The sequence below is a fragment of the Diadema setosum genome, chromosome 13 (assembly GCF_964275005.1).
Source record: "Diadema setosum chromosome 13, eeDiaSeto1, whole genome shotgun sequence".
Classification (NCBI taxonomy): Eukaryota; Metazoa; Echinodermata; class Echinoidea; order Diadematoida; family Diadematidae; genus Diadema; species Diadema setosum.
This window is the reverse complement of record NC_092697.1, coordinates 17688788-17708461: the sequence shown is the minus strand read 5'-3', so window position 1 is coordinate 17708461 and position 19674 is coordinate 17688788. Positions and strand designations below refer to the sequence as shown.

The window sequence follows — 19674 nt, the reverse complement described above, 5'->3', positions numbered from 1 at the left end:
AAAAGACACGCACACACCGCAATACAGTAGGGTTTTACTCTGCAGTATTTAACCTATTTGTTTTCAAGGAGAGGAAAGACTATTCTCGTAGTCACCAGAGCTGAACCTGCCTCTCGAGTCTTTCTTTGATAATATCATCAACGCGGTGAAGCCAGTTCAAGTATTGAAGCATCATAATTATAGGGGCATACTTTGTTTTGAAATACCGTGATATAGATTACAACGGCAAATTTTTGACACCATTCTCATTGGCGAAACACCACTGTGTTTTGATAAGCACTGGGCACACACCTTTTATAAACATGAGGAGACAAGACAGGAAGTTGTGTCAGGACATGTGAAAAATACAGCGCTGTGCGATCTCATCTATGGAAGCAGGAGCCCGTCAAAAACACGGATATACGTCGCGTAGTAATTCGAATTGCTACGCGACGTAAATAATTACGTCGTGTCGTTATTCGAATTACTACGCGTCGTAATTCGAATTACTACGCGACGTAATTATTTACGTCGCGTAGTAAATCGAATTGCTACGCGACGTAATTCCGAATTACTGCTCAACGACTTAACGTCACGACATTAAATGAATTAGTGTCGTGTTGCAATTCTTAATGCTACACAACGTAAATAATTACGTCGCGTAGTAATTCCAATTACGACGCGACGCAAATAATTACGTTGTGTTGTAAATAATTACAACGCGACGTAATTCTGAATTACTACTCAACGACTAACGCAGCGAATTAACGTAGCGACGTTAAATCAACCAATGGGATCGTTCGTTATTTGCTCAGTGATGCATCACGGTGCACGTGCCAAAGGGCTAGACACTCATTTCCTACAGCATGTTTGTCAGTATTTGGTTAGCGGATATGGCTTGAATACATATTTTCTGATACAATGTAGGCCCTATAACTTAGGTTTTAAACATTTCATAGGATTGTACTGTAAACGAAATGCGTATGGCTCGCCGTATAGCAGGGAGGTGGAAAGGAACTTCCACCTCCCTGCTGTATAGCCAGCTTCGGTTTTCACCGGATTGCATGCGCTTCGTACTCCACCTGAGTTTTTCACCCGCTATTACGAACGATCCCATTGGTTGAATTAACGTCGCTACCTTAATTCGCTGCGTGAGTCGTTGAGCAGTAATTCGGAATTACGTCGTGTTGTAATTATTTACAACACAACGTAATTATTTGCGTCGCGTCGTAATTGGAATTACTACGCAACGTAATTATTTACGTTGTGTAGCATTGGGAATTGCAACACGACACTAATTCACTTAATGTCGTGACGTTAATTCGTTGAGCAGTAATTCGGAATTACGTCGTGTAGTGATTCGAATTGTTACGCGACGCAAATAATTACGTCGCGTAGTAATTCGAATTGCGACACGACGTAATTATTTACGTCGCGTAGCAATTCGAATTACTACACGACGTATATCCGTGTTTTTGACGGGCTCCTGCTTCCATACTCATCTGTGGTATTTCGTGACAAGTTCACACTCAAATTTCGCTTGCATGCTTACATTACACACGCAGTTCGCAGTACCACATGCCTCTTAATACATGTACTGTGGTATTTCGGAACATATTTCGTGATGTATTTCGTGACGTATGTGCCTTGCTTCATAATTATTACGCAATACCGCGGTATTTAACCATAAATATGACTGCACCCAATGCCGTATGATATTCACAATGTACCTTAATGCACAAATTTATAATACAAGACAGGTTTCGTAGTCTAACCTCAGAGGCTTTCCTTTGTTCTGGTCCATTGCTGGGAAAACTAACTTAGAAAAGTTGTGTAATGATATCGTATTAAAACTGTCTTGCTATTGTCAGTTGGTGTCAGGGGTCCTCATATCCGCTTAGTGGCCGGGTAAAATAAGTCCAAACAAAAATACAAACACACGCAAAGAAACAAATTCTAAAAGACGAAACCACTATTTGCAGGAGCGCGTTACTAGTATTATTATCATATGATTATCATTCTATACTGCTACTAATAATAATAGTTGTAATAATAACTATAACAAAAATTATGGCAGATATTATCATCATCGTTACTATTATTTTTATTTTCGTTATTGTTATTATTATTGTATCATAATCATCATCATTTTTCGGTTTGATTTTCTTCGGACAATGCAGTAGTCACAAAAATACAAGCCTCATACAAGAGTATATGAGAAATAAACCTTCCTTCGATGTGCTTCCCTGAATTCCCGAGCGGGGAAAAAAAAACCAGTCAGGAATAACTATGGCCTTCGGGCCTTTTCCAACCAACGTTAAGAAGCGCGTCAGTGAATATCCTATATGATATATATAGAAAATTGTATTATCGTCATGTACATCGATAAAACAATTATATCTTCAGACTGAGGACGCCAATCGAGTCATGAAAAAATAAGAAACTTATAGATCACACACACGCAAACACACGCAAACACACACCTACACACACAAATTGTAAGAGTGCGTTCTTTCAAGTGTTTTTCACTGTCTGTCTCTGTTCCCACAGCGGCCTATATGTAACCGTAGAACTCCAGCGTGATGCAGCTGCAAGAGAATACTGAATTCCCTGTCCATGGCATGGTGTGCCCGGGCACCTCTGTCAGTCGTTTTATCAAAGTAATGGTACTTCAGCCGCACCTTCCGATTATCTTCAAAATGATACGAAAACGGCCAGAACCCGTAGAGGGATATATCATCACATAACTGAACAGCCAGCGTCGCCAAATAAAATCCTGAAAATGGAGAGAGTTGAATGAGGAGTTGGAAAATAAATTGTAGAAGAAAACAGTACAGAATCTCCGATAGCTTTTGTACTATACAATATCTACCACGACAAGTTCACTTGTGCGATTTTATGTGTTTTGGTACCAACATAAAATCCTTCCTCACTGTAATATTCAAATGAATAGACGTGTAGTTAAAATTTGTTATTTCTTTGCTGTATTCAATTACAATGTTGTTTAAAAGCGTTTGATTGTTTTACACCATCCGTAAACGATAGAGATTTCTCAATAATGGGTTTAGAAATTCGCCATGGAAAACCGTAAATGATCTTCCAGGAAAGAACAGATCAGACAGCACTGACACATTCTGCTCAACTGAAACAATCAATGATCCAAACAAATCCAATAATAATTTTACAAAATAATGTAGGTTCAAACTTTGCAGCTACAATCGATCTCTATTATACCACACTTTTTAATTGATTTCTATCAACACTTTATGAAAATTCGTTATTTCTCAACCCAACCAATGACTATGCAAGAACTACTTGTGTCAATTAATAATAAGTGATAATTGTATCAATCTATTTTACATCAAAATATCTAATATATTTCTACTCCATAAACGTGATAAACTCGTAGTTCTTAATTTATTTCAAAGACTAATGTAATAATTCTCTCCCGTTCCACTTAGTCATTAGAGACCAATATCGGAATTAAACCTATGTAAAGTACTTCTGTGTAAACGTCGCACTATTTTCTAATAAACAATATCTATACTGATTTCCAATCAGTTCAGTTGCAGGAAAAAAAAAACCCACACTGACTATATGCGAAGTTTAACTTTGTATGACAATTTTATTAGAGTTCTCTTCGAAAAGAGAGCATGTAACGGGGGTATTCATGGATTTCCCAAAACATTTGACAGTTTGACACAATGGACCATGACATATCAATACATAGATTAAAGCTTGTATGGTATTAAGATGACGGGCACTATCTTGTTTCGGAGACTACAATAATATTAGATATCCAATGTACAACAGGGCTTTTCAGGCCCGTTGCTTATTTTCAATTTATAATAAATTCTAAATTCGAGATTAATGAACAGCATTATCCATACAACATCAAACGATATGGAAAAGACAAGTAGTTTGTGGTTAAGGACAGAAAATATTGAATCACTGACAGTACTATTGATTTATGAGAACCATATAAATCTATATTTTTGATAAATGAAGATTCTTATAGGGACTACACCATTGGAATGAAGTAATTGCCTTCCTAATAAGATCGGCTTCTGTCTGTTGATTTTGTATAATGAGATCCACCAAACGAGGTCCTCCAACAAATGAGTGTCCAATAACTCAGCCGCAAAGTTAATGTCTTTGAAATCTGCATTTACTCTGAATATCAATGGCTATTTCATGACAAATCTCATCATTTAAATTAAATGTGCTCCCGGATTCCATGCTTCCTTTTGGTAGTCTTTCACAATTTGCTATGTTTTGTTGCCCCGTTTTGCATATTCAAAGTTGAGTACATGTATTCTTATCTCATTGAGACACACGTTTGCCTTTTTAGTTGATTTCTTTTCAGCAGAAAGTATTGCCCTTGTAATCATATATCTAGCTATATTTTGTTTTCTTTGAACGTCCATTGAATCGATCAGAATGCACATACCTGTGGATAGCCATCTTTTAAATGACCGATCCTTCCAAAATTGGCTCACGTAGCGGAAATGTTCTGGATAAGGGCTGATAATTTGAGGGTTCTTGATGCCGCTCATAGTGTTATGTACTACCAACGCGTTTTGGAGGGATCCGGGTATCCATATAGTGCCATCAAACACAGACAGGTCTTTCCTGAGCTTCTGCTCGGCATGTTTGGTCTTCAGCTTACCATATCTGTTAACAAAGTCGTCATTTTGCAAGGTAAACAAGTTGTACGAAAAGACGAATAGACGATGGCGATGAAAATAATGAATTCGACTGTTCAAATGTAATGTTCTTAACGCTCATCATTTGTAATTCAAAGCATGTGTGATCGACCATGCAAGATTGACTTTCAGCATTGAGGAGATGAACAGATGAATGTTTTTACAGATTTTGTGGTCTTTTTCTGTCCGAAGTTGCGCAGCTTATTTTGAAGAGCGATCATCATAGACTGTTACATCAACTACCCAGAAACAATTTGATAGACACTATGGTTTGTTTATTTATTTATGTATTCATCTATTTATTTGTTTATTTATTTATTTATGTATTTATGTATTTATTTATTTATTTATTTATTTATTTATTTATTTATTTATTTATTTATTTATCTATCACCTGTAGTATTTCTTTTTTGTCAGAGCTTTGGTTGAATGCTGTTCAGGAAAATTATTATGAATAAGTTATTCGTGTTCTCAGTGTACATGGTACTGGCCACTTTGCTTCTGAGGGAAGTGTGGCCCGCGCTTGCAAAAATCAAGACCATATCAATACCCAGGATATGCTACCTGTTTCTAAGAAGACGCTGGAAATGTAACAAAGTTTACGGACGCCGGACGTCATGATCGGCTCAAGTGAACTAAAAATGAAGAGATTGTAACCGAAAGGCGTTAAATCCATTGAAAAATGATGGATTTAGCGCCTTTTGGAAGCGAGCTCTTCAAATACGCTTAGATCACTACTGTTGGGGATTACCTCACCTTGTACGTAGAATACTCGGATTCATTGTTGTCAAGTTAGTTTGAGCACCTGCATCATGTTTGAAAGGGGGAATCGAAGCTAGATTGCACCTGGTGTGACACAAAGAAGTAGAAAATATAATGACACACATTAACACACATTGACACACATTAACACACATACACACACACACACACACACCTATTTGTAAATGTTAAATGTAACATTCAAAATGTTGGAGTAACAACATTTACAATGTTGATTCATCATTTCATATATATATTATATATATATATATATATATGTATATTTATATTTATATTTATATATATGTGTGTGTTTGTCTGTGTGTATATATGTATGTATGTAGGCCTATATACATATACCCTAACTAGAAATCAGTAGAGTATACTTGTTTTGTTTCAAAAATCCAGACAACACAAAGCGAATAATCCCTGTTCTGGATGCGTTTGTTGTTGTTGTTGTTGTTTTGTGTTTTTTTTTTCCTTTCTTTCTTTTTTGGTGGGATCCTACAAAGGAGGTTTGAGAGCTGGAGTTCTAACTTGCTATATTCATTAAACCAGCTGCCACTTTCTACGCATACAGAAAAGAATTCCGCAAGTGCATTTTTTGTGCCTTTGATCTCGGCGTTTCATGCCTCCATCTTTCATCTTTCTGAGAAATCTGAAGATCCATTTCGAACTCGGATATAATCATAACTGTAATATACACATAACTCATAGTTCGAACTCATATATACTCATAAACATATTTTCGAGTACATTTTACTTCTTTATTCATTAGATGAAAATAAATTACTCCAATGATAAAACAAAAGTCAATTCTGTGTTTCGAGTGTATTTAACTTGGTTATTCATTAAATGAAACGAAATTTCCCCCAATTATGAAACAAAAGTCTTCCCTGTTCTGAAATGTGTGCACAAATGTTCAATCCTGTTCACAAATGTGTGCGAAAGTGTAAATCAGATATGTAGGGCCTGAAATCTTTATGCAGCAGGGCCAGCCCTCGAATCTCGTTTGTAGGATCAAAAGAAGAAGAAGAAGAAGAAGAAAAAGAAAAAGAGAACAAGAAAAAAGAAAAAAAAAACGCGTCCAGAACACGACTTCAAGCCTATTTTTCCCCCTTTGCTGTATCTTCAAGTCGATTTCTTTAGAAATCGCTATGTCACATAAGACATAGTGTCCAGGGAGGTTCAGTCGAGTAATTTTAATCTTTATTTCACCAATATATTGCGCAATTTCCTTTTGCGCATCCCCGTGTCTTCAAAACTATGTACCGCTTATCTTTTACAAGTAGGGATGGTGAAAAGTAAAGACCATTATCGTAAAGACGAATCTTCCTTAGAGAGTAACTGGTCATTTCGCAATATATGTACATTTGTATGTATGTATATATATATATATATATATATATATATATATATATATATACATAGTCAATATATTGTCTTCATTATCTGTGAGGCAGGTCCAGTTTGGAACCTCAGAAGTCTCACAGTAAGTTACAATGAAGTTGATAACTTGTCCAGAGTGATCCCGACATTTTAAGCTGAGAAAATATGATAAGTATGAATATGGAGAGCGTTAAAAAGGATCTGCCAGTAATGCGAGACACCGCTCACTGTTATCATATGTTATGCATTGCATGTTTGCATACTCGTTCACAGTCTTCAGTTTGTTCTTGTGCAAAAGTTATTTTTTAATGAAACAGAATAAGTTCAAAGTTCAAGTTCAATAATTATAGATGACAGTGGAGAAGACGCCTGACTTGAAAGGTCGACGTGGACGAGACATGGTTTCCCACAATGTCCCTCTCGAACAAAGTATAAGAATGGGTACCTGCATGGCAATGCTGGGGTACAAAAATGGCAGGGTCCTCTGGAATTGCAATGCATACACTGTGGAGGCTACCATGATTAAAACTTGCATTATAAGAAGTATTGACATTATAGTATAGTATTATAATCTATATTACAGGTAGTTGCAGTAATGGAAGCAGCACCAAATTACTAATACATGTATATCACTAAGTGCAGAAGAGATTGCTTACACCATTACAGCATACTTGTCCTGTTTTGGCTATTCCAAAGGTCTCCTAACAAACTGGAATCTGTAACTCCAAATCATTCAAAATTTACAGAGATGGCTTGTCAATAGAATTGTTAATAGAATATTATGCGATTGTTTTTTATTCTCAATTTAAGTATTTCATCATTGTTGTACTTGCAATTTTGATGTTCTGAACCCCAATCAATCAAATTCAACGTGTTAGTATTCTATTGTTGTGTACCTTGAAATGATGTTTCGCTCAATGTGTCCGGTGCCGATTTCCTCAGTTAAGAATTTGGCTACGTGACGTGAATACATTCCATTATGGTAGGTTTATCTTTACATAGACTATCAGACTATCGAGATGAGTGGGATCGGTGACGCTTTACTGACAGAGAGCTATGTAACAGGGTAACACGTTTATCAATGTGATCAGATATAATGCCAAACTAGTATTATATGTCAGTTGAGTTAATGAAATAATTATTAATTTTTCTTCCACTCTTGTACTAGTATTACGTTTGCTTTGAAAGCACTTACCTGATTACAAAGTTGTGTGAATCAATTTCTTCTCCACATCCACTTCCCAAGAGTGAACCACTGTTTCCCACCACCGCGCACGAAGTGTAATTTCCGCTTTCTGGAAGTGGATTTTTCTAAGACGTGGAAGACACAACGTAGGCAAGATGAATTAGCACTTGTATACTCACTTCTATCACAAATCCTCGTTTTGATTTCATTGTGTGTGTTGTTGTTTGTTTGTTTTTTCATTTTTATCGTAATGTCTGACCAATCTCTTAGGAAAGCTTAATAAAGTCTCAGACATTTCTTATCATTTTTATTTTTATATTCTTCATAGAGCAATAAGGGCAAAACAAATTACAGCACACAAGATGAACACAAATATATAAAAATACTACGCATTATAGACGAAGCGAAAAAAAATAATTCTGAAAGAGAATAATATTGAAGAAAAGTAGAGGACAATGGCCTTTCTACGGTTGGGCTTGCATTATTTTTTGATTTTATATATGTATTGAATTACACTTTGACATGTTTGAAGAGAAAGGAAAAACGGGGAAACCATGACGGGAAAACTGAACGTACTGCATGCAAAAATAAAATTTTGTTTCACCAAACAGAAGCAAGGGATGGACAGAACTTCATTTCATCAGGCACATGAATACAAAACGTACTGTATATTAGGCGCATCTATGCAATGTAACGTAAGGTGAGGTAAATATAGAAAATCAGTTTGTCTATAGCGGTATATGAGTGTACGTCTCTCGCAAATTTAAACGTATCAAATGGGGGTAATGAATTGTGAATGTTCATTTTCAGGTCGTGATTGACATATTTGTTACATATGGTAACTATAACTGGAGTTTCTTAAAATGTGGTTGAGAAGGTGTTTTGGAGTGTTATTGCATGTTAAAGGGACTGTACAGTACTGGTTGAGGTAGGGATTCATGTTTTAAACATTCCTAAGTGAGATAATGAAAAGCCTTCTATGAAATATGAAAGAGCATGTAATTTTAAGAAGGATTCAACGTTTATTTGATGAAAATTGGTTTTCAAATGGCTGAGATATCCAAAAAAGTGCTAATAATAAAAGGCGACATGCCCCAACTTTATTAGTATCTCTTTGTTTCACCTTGTTTTGGGATATCTCAGCCATTTCAAAACCGATTTTCATCGAATAAACTTTTGATACCCCTTAGAACTGCATGCTCTTTGACATCTCATAGAGTGATTTCTGAATATCTCACAAAATGTTAAAAGCTAAATCTTCACCTCGACCAGAACTGTACACACCCTTTAAGACCATTTCTTGAATGCGTATATACGCGATTCAGAAGAGATTTTCCACATTTCCCCAGATCACTGAGGCGTAATTGGGGCACTCTATAGATATGCAATAAAATCCTTAACGGTATATTTTTAGATGTCTTATCCTCTAAATTATACCTGTTTCTGAAAGAAAACATCTATATGGAGCCGAAAAAGATGTTCCTCTAATGCAACACCAACAAAATGTTCTACAACAAACTTGCAGTCTTGCTTGGTTCTGTAGCAATATCAAATATATATTCATGCATTCTTTTTTTTTGGGGGGGGGGTTTAAATATTATAACTTTCTTTTCTTTGAATCAAACAGTGGCTTATTCTGTCTCAATGTTGTAACATTATGATGTTTCGATTTTGTTACTACCAGATATGAATACATTTATATCATCCATTTATCATTTTTATCATTATCATTATTATTATTGTTATTATTATTATTATTATTATTATTATTATTATTATTATTATCATCATTATTATTATTTATCATTATTTATTATCATTTATTGCACATATTCGAAAGCATTTGACACGGGAAAGTACAGAAAAACGTTTGTCACAAGTAGATTGGATTATTGTAACAGTTTATTTTACGGCTTACCTGATAATTAATTAGGTAAACTACAAAGGGTGCAAAATGCATGTGCTAGATTAGTTTGCAATTCTCCTCGTTTATTCCATTGTAGTCCATTACTACGTACATTACATTGGTTGCCTGTAAAGCAGATAATAATATTTAAAACTCTGTTTATTGTATATAGAGCTATTCATGGCACATTACTAGTGTACATACGGGAACTTGTAGAGTTAAAAACATAATTTAAACATCTTATCACCTCCGAAGTTCACGGGATCAAACATTATTGAAATATCCATCAGGGAAATCAAAAGTTACTCTTGGTAAAGGGCATTTTCGTTTGCTGCACCAGAATTATGGAATAATCTCCCTTTGTAAGACAAGCAGTTACATTTAATGGCCCGAATTCACGAAGGTGGTACAAACAAAACCATGGTCTAAACCATGGACATAAACCATGGAGCGCCAAGTGTCAAACAGAATATTTCGTTACGAAATTGGTCATTTCGTCGACAAAATTACTGTTTCGTTAACGAAATTATCATTTCGTGGACGAAATGTTCATTTACTTACAAAATGTTGTCATTTCTTTATAAAATAATCATTTCATCGACGAAATGACTGATTTCGTACCGAAATATCGCATGCGACACTTGGCATTCCATGGTTTTTGTCCGTGGTTTAAACCATGGTTTCATTTGTACCACCTTCGTGAATTCGGGCCAAAGAGTTTAATTAAGGTCAGGTTAAAAAGTCATCTCTTGAAGTAATGTATTTTATGTATTTCGTGTATGTATGTCATTTTGTAATGCGCAGTAGAGTATATTATTATAGTGGCTGCGCAATATAAATGTCCTTTATTGTTATTATTATCTGCAAGAATATCCGAAATAAGCGTTCTATACTAACAGTTTGCATGTCAGTGCGTCAGTTGATCTCGGGGGGGGGGGGGGGGCACCTGTAGCAATTCTTAGAACTGCAGAGCTTCTCTAATCAATTACCCCCCCCAAAAAAAAAAAAAAAAAATGTGTTATGTTAATCAAATAAATCTTAGTCCATTCCAACGGAATTTCCACGTATTCCATATAAATGTAATAGATTTTATTTACGAATCAAAATAGAGTGATTGGTAGTGTCAAAAGCTTTCAACAGATCTTAGAGAGAAATTTCAGTTGCCTGTATCAGTCATCATGAAGCATGTATTTATAGATACATTCACGTTTACAGTGGTACCATCAGTTTTGAAGTAGGCATGTAAACCACGTAATCGGGATCTCATGTAGTACTAGTGTGATAACCCAACAGTTGAACTTCGAACGGTCAGTTCTCGTAGGAGTTTTTGTTAAACACAAAATTTGATTCTCCTGCGGTTTCCACATGCCGTGAATTATCGTTATACACACACTTGGAGCATCGCGCCTCCCACCATTTCCTCGTCAATATTTATTCAACAATAAGCTATAAAACAATAGATACGTTGGCTTCGATTGAGTTCCTAAACTTAATGTAATGTCTGAATGTGCAAAATGCTACTATGTAATCAGTAACGTTCAAGTTGGAAAGAGTGTCAGAAAAACTTCTACACTTTTTTAGGTAGTTTGTGAAGTACTAATACACTGAACTGCAGGTAATTGAAAAAGACGCAACACACTAATTAAAACAAATACTAAAGTCCAAAATGATTTCTTTGTTTTTAGGTTATTGCAAGCAAATATGAATTATACGTAAATGCTTACTCTCTACTTTTTTGTGGTATATCACAGCAGGCACTATACACCGAAATACATGTTCACTTTTCATTTTTAATATAACTTAACCACTTAATAATTATATATGAATTTCATTCTACTTCATCCGTTTCCATGATGGCGTGGTTGTATGTGTGATTTTGTACTATGTGTAAATGTTCATACGTTTTTGTATAATACGGGCAAGGGTTAGGGGTTGGAGCGCTCCGTCTAATATAAGGTAACGAATGTGTATCAAGGCATACCTCTGGAAGCACTTTATATACCTCAGGCGTCACAACCAGTTTGGCTGAACCTCTAAAAGAATTCACTGAAGTATTAACTTTGACGTTCTCCTTGCTAGCAATTATTCTATGATTCCCTCGAAGCGCTTCGTGGTAATTGGCAAGCTCTGATCTGCAACACAAAAAAGGAAGAAAATTCTTTAATTAACAACCAAAATATGAGAACCTTGATCACTAGCAGGAATTTTTCATACGCAATTGAAACTCAGGTACTGGTGAATTCATTTGTGAATGCCTGAACTGTTTTATTGTTAAAATTATTTGCGGAAGAGAAAAGTGTTTCCTGGTTCCATATTTAATTACGAAGGAAAAAATAGCTATATGTTATGAAAGACTTTTGTCTAGAAATGTAAGATGAGCACGTATTTTGATACTTGCAATAACACTACTGGATATCAATCACAATGTTGTATCCTAGTGCTTTTTATTTTGATATTATTGTTTCTGATCACAATCCAACGGAGTGTAAATAAAAAGTCTAGTAAATGGTAGAGGCATGGTGTTTAAGTAAAAGTTGGGAACCAGATTTTTTTTTTTTCTTTGCATAAGTGTAGTGCAATATACACTGAATCCAACAGACCAAGCAAAATTATTATTGCAAGACCTTCAAATTTACATTATAAAAATGACAGCAAAATCATCACTTTTCAAATTCTTCAAGACATTCGTGTCATAGATTCTCAACAGACATGGAAACTCAACACTGATTTCATTCCATAATGAAAAGCTACGGTGGCATAAAAGACGTTGATACATTATTATCAAAAAAGTATTCATCGATTTGTAAATGATACTGGCAAAATATCCTGATCCCTAGTTTCCGTGCATACAGCACAGATCTATACTGCCTTTGTTTTCATATAATAGGCGAAGCATCGAGCACTTTCTTCAATCCTCAAGAAACTGTACCCAACGGATATACACTGCAAAAAGTCCGGTGTTAAATAGTGAACACCGAGCTGGTGTTAAATTTTCGATGCTCATTTATGGTGTTAAATTAACACCTACGGGTGTCATTTCCAAATTTTAAACTGTTTTTTGAAGAGTTTCTTAGTAACTGCACTTCTTGTTGATTTTTAATTTAAACAAAACGATCAAGAATTTTACATTAAAATACTAGATTTTTGAAAAAACGTAAAAACAAATTTACACCAAAGTAACACCAGCTGGTGTGGTCCCTTATTGAAGCTGGACGGGTGTTAAACCATTGATATTAACACCAGCAAATATCAAATCAACACCATGTGGTGTCATTTTTGAATTAACACCAGTACAGTGTCAAAATAACACCAGGTACAGTGTCAAATTAACACCACGAAGTGTCAGGTGAACACTTTTCAACACCATCACAGTGCATTTTTAACACCTGTGGGTGTGGTCCTTTATTGAAGTTTGATCGGTGTTAGATTTAACACCACGGGTGTTAAATCTAACACCGATGTTTTTACAGTGTATGTATATATATATATACATATATATATATATATATATATCCGGGAAGGTCCCCGAAAAATAGGAATTGTAATAAATACCATTTGGTAATTACTGCATATGTCTATCTTGTCATTCCTTCTGTAATTATGTTTTCATACAATGTATATATGTATGTATATAAATTACCATTTACGAATCAACGTTATAATGTATTCTTAATGGTAATAAAAGAAACGCGAATGAAACATAAGAAAAGCGAATGACACATACGCAAATTTAAATCTAAAATCAACGATCTGCAAGAGGTTAAACTGCTACCAGATTTCCATATCTAATAACGCTTTACACATTGCATGCTGTGTTAACTGCGTGTTAACTTAATAAGCGGCGAATTTAGATTATGAAAAGATATAATCTCGAGAGAATCAGTAACAGCCAATCAAACATAATAAAATTCGGCTAAAAAGTCTTTCTACTTTATTAACAGTGTCAGACTCTATCTACCGCAAAGATGGAAAGACAATAATATTGATTCATGCCACTTTCTTGGAACATATGTCTGTATAATAGAAATCAATTTTCGTCATTTCTTCGTATTAAAAGACGAGCGATGCCTAATGGTAAAGACACGGGGATGCGCGAAAAGAAATGGTGCAAAAACTGATGAAACAAAAATTGAAAAATTGAAAAAAATTGAAATATAGAGCCAGCGGAAACTCCAGCTCTTGGACCCCCTTGTTTCAGGTAACTTCACTGTGGATGACACCATAAAATGCAAAAGGTTGGGGGTTAAGGATCGGAGCTTATGTGGGTGCAGAAAATGGTAATACCGACGTGAATATTTTAATGTCTGCAAAGCATATACATAATATATATATACTGAAAGAAATTACACCGAGGCGGACGTTGCTCTCGATCGTAAGTCTCCCTTTTATTCAGTCAAGCTTTCGGCCAGTCATCAGACCTTCCTCAGGATACATATATATATATATATATATATATATATATATATATATATATATATATATATATAGATAGATATGGGTGAGAATTTTGAACGATGTACAATTGCAAATTTTCCGACCTTATGACACCTTTTCCCTTAGAACACATCAGGATGATCTAAGAAACCAGTTTCTTTCATGTCATCTCAAAGCCTGGTAAATTTCCCTTCAGGAAATGTATGGGTTGGTTTACTCTTGACTGATATTTTGCATTTTACAAGGACTTAAAGCGCAAAAATGCGGTAAAAATGCTATTTTCACAATAATTTTTGTTTTTCAAACCAATGAGTAGCCATTTTAAGGTACGTGACATATATTATCTGACCGTGTTTTGGATCTGACATATCATGGGTATGTACCACAAAATTATAAGAACTCTATGAGCACGTATAAAATTACACAGAACAATTGAAATATCAAGGTCCTAAACAGACGAACATCCGTGATGCTTCTATGTCTATCGCTGCTGCAAATTCTAATTTGTTGGTCAAACTGTAATGTATACGAAAATTTGGTGTTCCACCTAATGAACATATCCTGCAAAACTTGTACGTCTACTGGCTGTACATGGGACGTAGCATTCTTTTATGCAAGATTATACTCAGTTTTCGTCACGGACGTGCGTCCGCTATTTACTAATAAAGATCGTAGCCCATTGAATGTTATTGGCGATATTGTTCTGTGTCGTAATCGAGTAAGATCTAGCCACATGGTAGTATGTATGTTTGAAATTTTCGTCCATCCTTTGTCAAAATGCGAACCGAAATTACATTTTTAGACGAACCTCCGAGAAAAAAAAAAGAACGTCCGTGATGATTAAAACTTTATCGAGTGGGGCACCATCTTCCTTCGATGGCACAAGTACATTTTCCTCTGGCTCTCTAGCCGAGGAGCTACATGCCATGTTTGCAGCGAACTGGGGCTCGTCTGCAGTTTTTGGACCACACGATTCACCGAAAACCGAACAAATTTTGAATATATTCTCTGAAAATCCACCTCCTACATACTCTGTGAAAAATACATATGTTGAAAGGGTGCCAAATTTCTAATAATTTGCAATGAAATTACCTTTTCAAAATTTTGAAAGAGTTATGAGGGCTACGTGCTCTCTGTCGTTTAGTTATCCGTCCTGGAACATGACCCTAGTGGTAGAACGAATGTCCGTGACAACTTCAGCGAACGTCCGTGACGTAAGCAATCCAACCGATGAGAAATAATTTGTCTTGAAAGTGTCCCTTATTTTCTAAAACTTTCAAATAATTCAAATTTCAAATAAAGAAAAGGAAAGTTTTGCAAAGTAAACAACAAGCTTAGAGCAGTAGTTTCAGAATTTTTAAGGCGGTATGTGATCATGATGAACAAACAGCTCAAAATTTGCTTGCAATTTTACCCTTGTATTCCCTCTAGTTATGTAAAAACAGCTTAACACTGAAAACCAACTTAAAGGAATCTGGAATTTTGCGTAATCTGTAATCTCTGTGCATTCAAATTTCTTTCTGATGAGGTTTTGGAGACAATTTGCACTGTTATAAGATCTGAAAATTTCGCTCACGGACGTTTGGTCCGAGAAAGGAAATCTGTGATAATTACAAATATATCACTGTACGATGAGTTAATGTTACTTGAAATATTACTAAATCACTGAGTCTCTCATACCCAAAAGTGAAACACGTTCAGCATTCAATTTTCATGTAATAACAAAAGAAAAACGTTTTGCTTACGGATGTTCGTTGGTAGAATAAGTCCATGAATTGCATAGTAGGAGATAGAGGATCAGTGCCACTTTTTAGTGACAGATTCCCCCCCCCCTATATCTTTTTGAGGAAGGTAGCGGACATCTCAAACAGAACACATCTATTTTGGGTCTCCATCACGGACGTTCGTTGTACTTGTCATATATTCTATGCCTTTATACATTCTAATTTTTTCTTTTCACAACGATTTTCTCTCATTCCCTAAGTAGCTTGAACATGCTGCGATCAAAAAGAAAAAGAAAGTTCGAAAAGTGCTACGAAGTCACATTCAGAATATATTGAAACGAAAAGGTTGAAATGACGGAAGAAGTCTGTAATGGGCATGTGGCAAGAAGAAAAGTAAAAGTTTCAAAAGAACGTGGAAGCAGTTGAATGAAAGCGAGATGAAACTGAGGAAGGGTTGAGCACCAACACACAGAGAAAAGAATTGCCAGAGCACTCCCGTTATACCGAGTTCCTCTGGAGGGGCTGTTTTTGTTAATTTTTTATTCATCGAAATTTCGTCCTAAGCGAACAAAAATAATGGTAGTGTTGTTGTTTGATAAAAACACGCAAATACTCCTTTATCAAAACATGGTGTTTTCACACTCATCAATGAAAAGCAATGTTAAAATTTGCAATTCTGCCTCATATATCTTTTTTTTTTATATTAAGTTTACGTTTAAGAGACAGAGAGATCGCTTGTGCTTTTGTGCTTACTTTCAAAACACGTAAAAAAATGATGATTTAGTAATGTGCTTGAGGTCGCACTTTGGTACGTTCGCTCTTGCAAAGATTCGTTACTCCGAATGTCCGTTATTCACTCGATTCAATATTCCAAAGGTTTGTTACTCCGAAAACGAAAAAAAAAAAAAGAAAAAAAAAGAAAAGGTTCGTAAATTAATTCACGAGGTTCCTGATTAAAAATTTTATTATTCCGAAAGTTCCTTAATCCGAAAATTCAATATCAAGGTTCAATGTTCTTAAAGGGACAGTACAGTACTGGTTGAGGTGGGGATTCATGTTTTCAACATTCCTAAGTGAGATAATGAAAAGCCTCTTATGAAATATGAAAGAACATGTAATTTTAAGAAGGATTCAACGTTTATTTGATGAAAATTGGTTTTCAAATGGCTGAGATATCCAAAAAAGTGCTAATAATAAAAGGCGACATGCCACAACTTTATTATCATCTCTTTGTTTCACCTTGTTTTTGGATATCTCAGCCATTTCAAAACCGATTTTCATCGAATAAACTTTTGATACCCCTTAGAACTGCATGCTCTTTGACATGTCATAGAGTGGTTTCTGAATATCTCGCAAAACGTTAAAAGCTAAATCCTCACCTCGACCAGAACTGTACACACCCTTTAAGGTCCGTTATTCTAAATGTGGAAATGGGCCTGATATTCGTTTAGGTGAAAACGTTATCATGCGGTTTCTAAATCTTGAGGCTTTGGTTGTTAACCCGCTCCCTACGGGAACCTGGTAGCCTGTGTATTAAGTCTATGGACCTTTCAGAATTCAGTATGGAACGGGTATTAAACTTGTTTCTCCACATTTGGATTATGAACCTTATTTCCGATAGCCTGCTTACAACAGGCAAGACATGACATGACATTTTTTTATTTATTTGATTGTTTTAACCTGAAGTGTAAATTTGCAAATGGTAGTCATTTTAATTACAGTGTTCACTGATTTGCTTGATGAAACATTCTAGCGACAATGCGTAATGTTTCATCAGATGGAGAACGTCAGTGAGACTTAACGTACGTTTGTATGTTCATCTACGAGAGATGGAAAAGTTTGTTTGTTTTTTTTTTATTCCTCAGCATCAAAAGATAAACAAGCTTTTATGATTGAGAACTGGTAATAATTATTCATGATTTTGCAGAGGAGTTTGTTCTCGACATGAAATCGCTGTTTGTTATGAATAGAATGCGTTTCCAACTCCAGAGAACTGCAATGTTCAATATATTCTCTGTTCCGAACGTCCATGAGTTATATGCGAACCTCCGTGATGAAAATTATGCTATGTTTGTTGGGTTATAGAGACTGCCTAGATCAGACACATCTTAAAAAAGCATCTTATTATTTGGGAGTAAGCATTAAAGTTTGGGATAGTGAAACAAGAGGTCGAAATATTGTGTTTTTGTAAAATGTGCGTAAATTGGAGAAAGTGTTTAGCGAAAGAATAATATTTCAACAGAAATTACGAATTTGGTTAAATCCTCAGTTGTCTTCCATTACGTACAGGTTAAGAATACAAGCTTAATATTCTGCCAACACATACATATATCCCTTAAGATATTTCGTTACGATTCTGAATTGAATCAAATGGTTGAATGCTATGTTAAATGGTATTCAAATGTATATATGTGCAGTATTATTCCTTACGGATGTTCGCTGCTCTGGATATGGTAAACTTCCGCGGTGAATAAAAACTTGTTCCTCTGGGAAAATCCCAGTATAATTGGGTTCATATTAAAGCTTGGATTATACTCTTTCAGGTAAGATGAATGATTTGGAGTAATTCCTACTTTTGAAATTTGGCGTTGTTTGGGATCAATTGTACATCGCTGAAAATTCTGACCCATATATACATAATGCATACAAACATAATATGATGTATGGTGACGTGAACTTATAGATAAATGAATAGTACATGTATTGAATGACTGACTTGCAAAATGATATCACGCATAATTTATATGGAAATGAGTACGTTTGTCGTCTCCTTTTCATACCTGAATTTCTCGACGTTAGTGCTATTTCGCAGCCAGTTCTTGTGCAATGTCTGTTCATACATGTAGATTTGTTCAGACATAGGCTCATTGAAGGACCACAGGTTTTTGGTGAAGTTTCCATTTTTCCTGTGTATGGAGATATCAGCAGTAAAAGGAGAATGTGAAAATATTACTGTCAAAGTGCTATTCAATAAAGCTTCTTTTCTCGCACATTATCACACAAAACATAACACATTGTTGACAGGTTTTGACAAAGGGGGAATTAAATAAAATAATATGGCTGCACTAAAAAAAAAAAAAAAAAAAATCCAAGTGCAAAACTTTAATACTCGAAGACACCTAGCCTGGTATTTCGTCCACGTTCAGTCTTGGAGCTATGTTGTAGCCCCACTATTCAGTCATGTTCGGCATACATAGATTGTATTTGGTTTATATGCTACATCACAGCTTGTACTCACAATGTGTTGTGTCGTTGTCAGTGTTGGGAGACACAGTAATTTGTTTTAAAGGATAAGTAAAGGATAGACGTGAATGCTATCGCTAAATAATACATAGTTATAATTACTACATGATTAAGAATACAAATCGATTAAAGACAATTTGTTGTATTATTTCTTTATAGTCTGCATCGTTCTTTATTGTGCAATAATTTATTATCAAGGGGAAGCCAAAGAAAAAGTGAACTTTTTGAAGACAGCATTCACAGTCGTTGCTGTTGACATCAATAATTTGTTTGAAATACCAGTACTCCTTTGGAAAAGTCAGGATTAATATTTTTTTGACTGCCTTGTCGTATTGGAGTACCTTT

At 35.3% G+C, this 19674-nt stretch overlaps 1 protein-coding gene across 1 annotated transcript in view; it reads right to left on the bottom strand.

Annotated features, from left to right (window-relative positions):
• Positions 1–2504: 2504 nt before the first annotated feature.
• LOC140237022 (alpha-2,8-sialyltransferase 8B-like) overlaps positions 2505–19674 on the bottom strand; it is a 38235-nt gene continuing 21065 nt past the window's right edge. Inside the window, exons 6-11 of the mRNA XM_072316965.1 lie at positions 18867–18992; positions 11910–12060; positions 8032–8147; positions 5442–5531; positions 4430–4653; positions 2505–2755 (exon numbers count right to left, since the gene is read on the bottom strand). Of these exons, the coding sequence (XP_072173066.1) occupies positions 2505–2755; positions 4430–4653; positions 5442–5531; positions 8032–8147; positions 11910–12060; positions 18867–18992 (958 nt within the window). The remainder of the gene's footprint in view (positions 2756–4429; positions 4654–5441; positions 5532–8031; positions 8148–11909; positions 12061–18866; positions 18993–19674) is intronic.